This window comes from Olea europaea, chromosome 11 (genome assembly GCF_002742605.1).
Source record: "Olea europaea var. sylvestris chromosome 11, O_europaea_v1, whole genome shotgun sequence".
NCBI classification, from domain to species: domain Eukaryota; kingdom Viridiplantae; phylum Streptophyta; class Magnoliopsida; order Lamiales; family Oleaceae; genus Olea; species Olea europaea.
The window spans coordinates 32514550-32517948 of record NC_036247.1 but is presented as its reverse complement, the minus strand read 5'-3'; the positions used below and the strand labels follow the sequence as shown (position 1 = coordinate 32517948).

The 3399-nt window shown below is 37.7% G+C and overlaps 1 protein-coding gene across 1 annotated transcript; it reads left to right on the top strand.

The window, feature by feature from the left end:
• The first annotated feature begins 945 nt into the window (after positions 1 to 945).
• LOC111404109 (protein GPR107-like) lies at positions 946 to 2683 on the top strand. Its single transcript, XM_023032852.1, has one exon. The coding sequence runs from the start codon at positions 1123 to 1125 to the stop codon at positions 2437 to 2439; it is 1317 nt and encodes a 438-aa protein (XP_022888620.1). The 5' UTR covers positions 946 to 1122; the 3' UTR covers positions 2440 to 2683.
• Positions 2684 to 3399: the final 716 nt, after the last annotated feature.

Here is a 3399-nt window from a genome sequence, read left to right as displayed (position 1 = left end):
AACACAAAAAATAAGAAAAGGCAACTTATCTTACCAATCATAGGTGCATCTCCAATGCAATTCCATACTTTTCAATTTGTGTCATGTAAACAAACTAGAAAGTATAATAAAATTCTCATTAATAAGGACTTTGTCAAATAAAAGATATTGAAAGACTTTCAATCTACATGACATTTATGTCTAATAAGTAGTCAAGTTTAAATTTGATTTCCGTTGCATCTATAAATTGTTATCGTGATATTTTTAGTTTTAAAATAATAATAAAAGTAAATTAGCGTATGAGATATAAAATTTTACAAAGTTTGCATATTTAACAAAAAATTAAATTTAGACAAAACTATAAAAATATTTATTTTTTCTCTATCGTATCATCTTCGCGGAGTCCATATTAACTTGCATTGAAGATTAATTTTTAAACAAGTTCTATTTTGTTTATATAATAATTTTTTAAGCAATTCACAATTGCATGGAAGGTTTATGAAAGCTCGTTTGGTACAGATTAAATTTGATTTTAGCATAAGTTAAAGTCAAACAATAAATATTAACCACATTTTTAATGAGTCACACAACTTTTCAACTATACATTTTAAAATTGTTTATCACAATCTACTAAAAATCTAATTTTAATCTCTACCAAACACCTTCTGAATTTGATTGATAAGATGAATTGACTTTTCTTTATTCTTATTTTTTTTTATAGTTTTTATTAATTTAACTAAAGTAAGGGTATTTAAAATTTTAGTCTTTATTTAAAACCTTTTGACAATTTTAACGATTAATTGGATGGGAGCAATTACGCTCATCAAGTGAAATGTTTGGGAGGCGTCCGCTAATATTAAAAGGTTAGGAACCATTTTCACAGAAATCCAATAGATTAGTGCCCATTTACGCTAATTCCCCTTCTTATTTTGGTGAGCGGTCACGTAATTTTCAAGCCTTTCTAGATCTGAAAATCAAAATATAAACCCTGGCCAGATCTACTCCATTCCCAAAAATAGAAGGGCAATTTCGGTATTAAAAATATACCACCGTCGCCGATTATCTTCGGCGTGATCCTGCTTTCATATCCACCTCCCGCGCCGCCGCACAGCACTACCGTTGGCCACCGCAATTTCATGAAAAATGACTAAGTTACTACATTTCCTCCTCCCAATTCTCCTCTTTTTCACCATACTCCGCCCCATCGCCGCCGAGATCAAGTCCCTCAAGATCAATTCCGACTCCCGGTCCATGATCCTCTTCGAGCGGTTCGGCTTCACCCACACTGGCCAGGTCACCATATCAGTCTCCTCCGTGTCAGTTATCTCTTCCCTCGCCTCCCCTGATCCATCTCGCCTAGGGTTCTTCCTCCTCGCTGAGGAATCCCTAATTCAGGTCCTCGTCGAGCTTCGTCAAAACCCTTCATTTTGCGTACTCGATTCAAAGTACATTCACCTGCTATTCACCTTCCGGGACCTCTCCCCGCCACCCCACTCATCATTCAACCATTCGTACCCCATTACTTCTCCAAATGAATACTCTCTTTTCTTCGCAAATTGTGCCCCGGAATCAACTGTTTCTATGGACGTCCATACTGAACTCTACAACCTCGATGGCCGCGGCCACGTCAAGGATTATCTCTCTGCTGGCCTCACTCTTTTACCCGGTCTGTATTTCTTCTTTTCCGTTCTCTATTTCGCATTTTTGGCGATATGGGTCCACGTTTGTTTAAGGAATAAGAAGTCCGTGCATCGGATACATGCCGTCATGGGGCTTCTGGTGATTATGAAGGCATTGAATTTACTCAGCGCAGCAGAGGATAAGCATTATGTGAAGATTACGGGCACTCCTCATGGATGGGATGTGCTGTTTTACATTTTCCAGTTTATTAGGGTGGTGTTGTTGTTCTCGGTGATTGTGTTGATCGGTACTGGGTGGTCCTTCTTGAAGCCCTTCTTGCAGGAGAAGGAGAAGAAGGTGTTAATGATTGTGATCCCGTTGCAGGTATTGGCAAATGTTGCGTCCATTGTGATTGGGGAGACCGGGCCATTTATCAAGGATTGGGTGACTTGGAATCAGGTTTTCCTGTTGGTGGATATTATCTGTTGCTGCGCAATTATTTTCCCGATAGTGTGGTCTATTAGGTCGCTGAGGGAGACCTCAAAGACTGACGGCAAGGCTGCAAAAAACCTGGCAAAATTGACCCTATTTAGGCAGTTCTACATCGTGGTTATTGGGTACTTGTACTTCACGAGGATTGTAGTGTTTGCGCTGAGGACCATCTCAGCCTACAAGTACCAGTGGGTTGCAAATGCAACGGAGGAAATTGCGAGTCTTGCATTTTATGCTGTGATCTTTTACATGTTTAGGCCTGTTGAAAAGAACGAGTACTTTGTGCTTGATGATGATGAAGAAGAGGCAGCTGAGCTAGCTCTTCAGGATGAAGATTTCGAGCTATGAAATCAGAGATCCATTTGGTGCTCCCTTTGTTTTAGTTGAATCTCCTTTGTGTATTTATGGTGGTTCACATTTACGATTTACAAACTTCTGACTTTTAGTGAATTATACATGTAATTGCTGAAAAAGTTCTGATTCGCTGCCTCGTTTTGTTGCTTCTTCTTCCCTTTGATTCTATTAGAAGATCTCTGGCTTTTATCCTCCAATAACCATTACTTTTGAAAAACGGAAATGTTCCAACATTTTGCCTCTGCCAGACTGCCCCTGTTTTTACTCGACTCCATTTGTTATTATATGCATTCCTAATTACTTGCTTATGAATGCTGTTGCTCTCTGCTGAATCTGTTTGTTGAATGCATTCATTAATTTTAAAATGGCAATTTTTGTTAATTCATTTGGATAATTAATCCCTCTTGTTGTTTGCAGAGTAACTTGCTCATTGTTTGATCGATTAATAGTTCACGAATGGAATGATTCCAAATCGAAAATTATGAATTATCTGCAGCAGGTTGTAGGGTCGTTATATGCCTTTCTCCAGTAGGAATTCCAATGCTTGTGAAATCTTGAACATCTGCATGCCCAAGTGCTTGAGTTTTAGAATTCAATTCAAATTGTTTGTTTCTTTGTTATTCCAGATGATGTGGTTTCATATTCACGGCATTCTATTGTGTTAGGTTCTATCCGCATTTGAACCAATAGTTGTGACTTATGATTTACAAGTTACAACAAGTAAATGATGCAGCAAGAATTCTTTGGCTTTAGTCTTAGACATACTTCTAACTGCACAATTTGCTGTATGGCTTGTATGGTGAAAATATCTTCTTCCCAAACTATTACTTGAAATAAATTTTTAGGTTATTCTATGACGAGTTGGTGAAAAAAATCATTTTGGGCTTGTGTTTTTTAAAAACTTTTTGATGGCTTTGCTTCATCTTGTTGTATTCTAGGAATATTGAGCCTGTG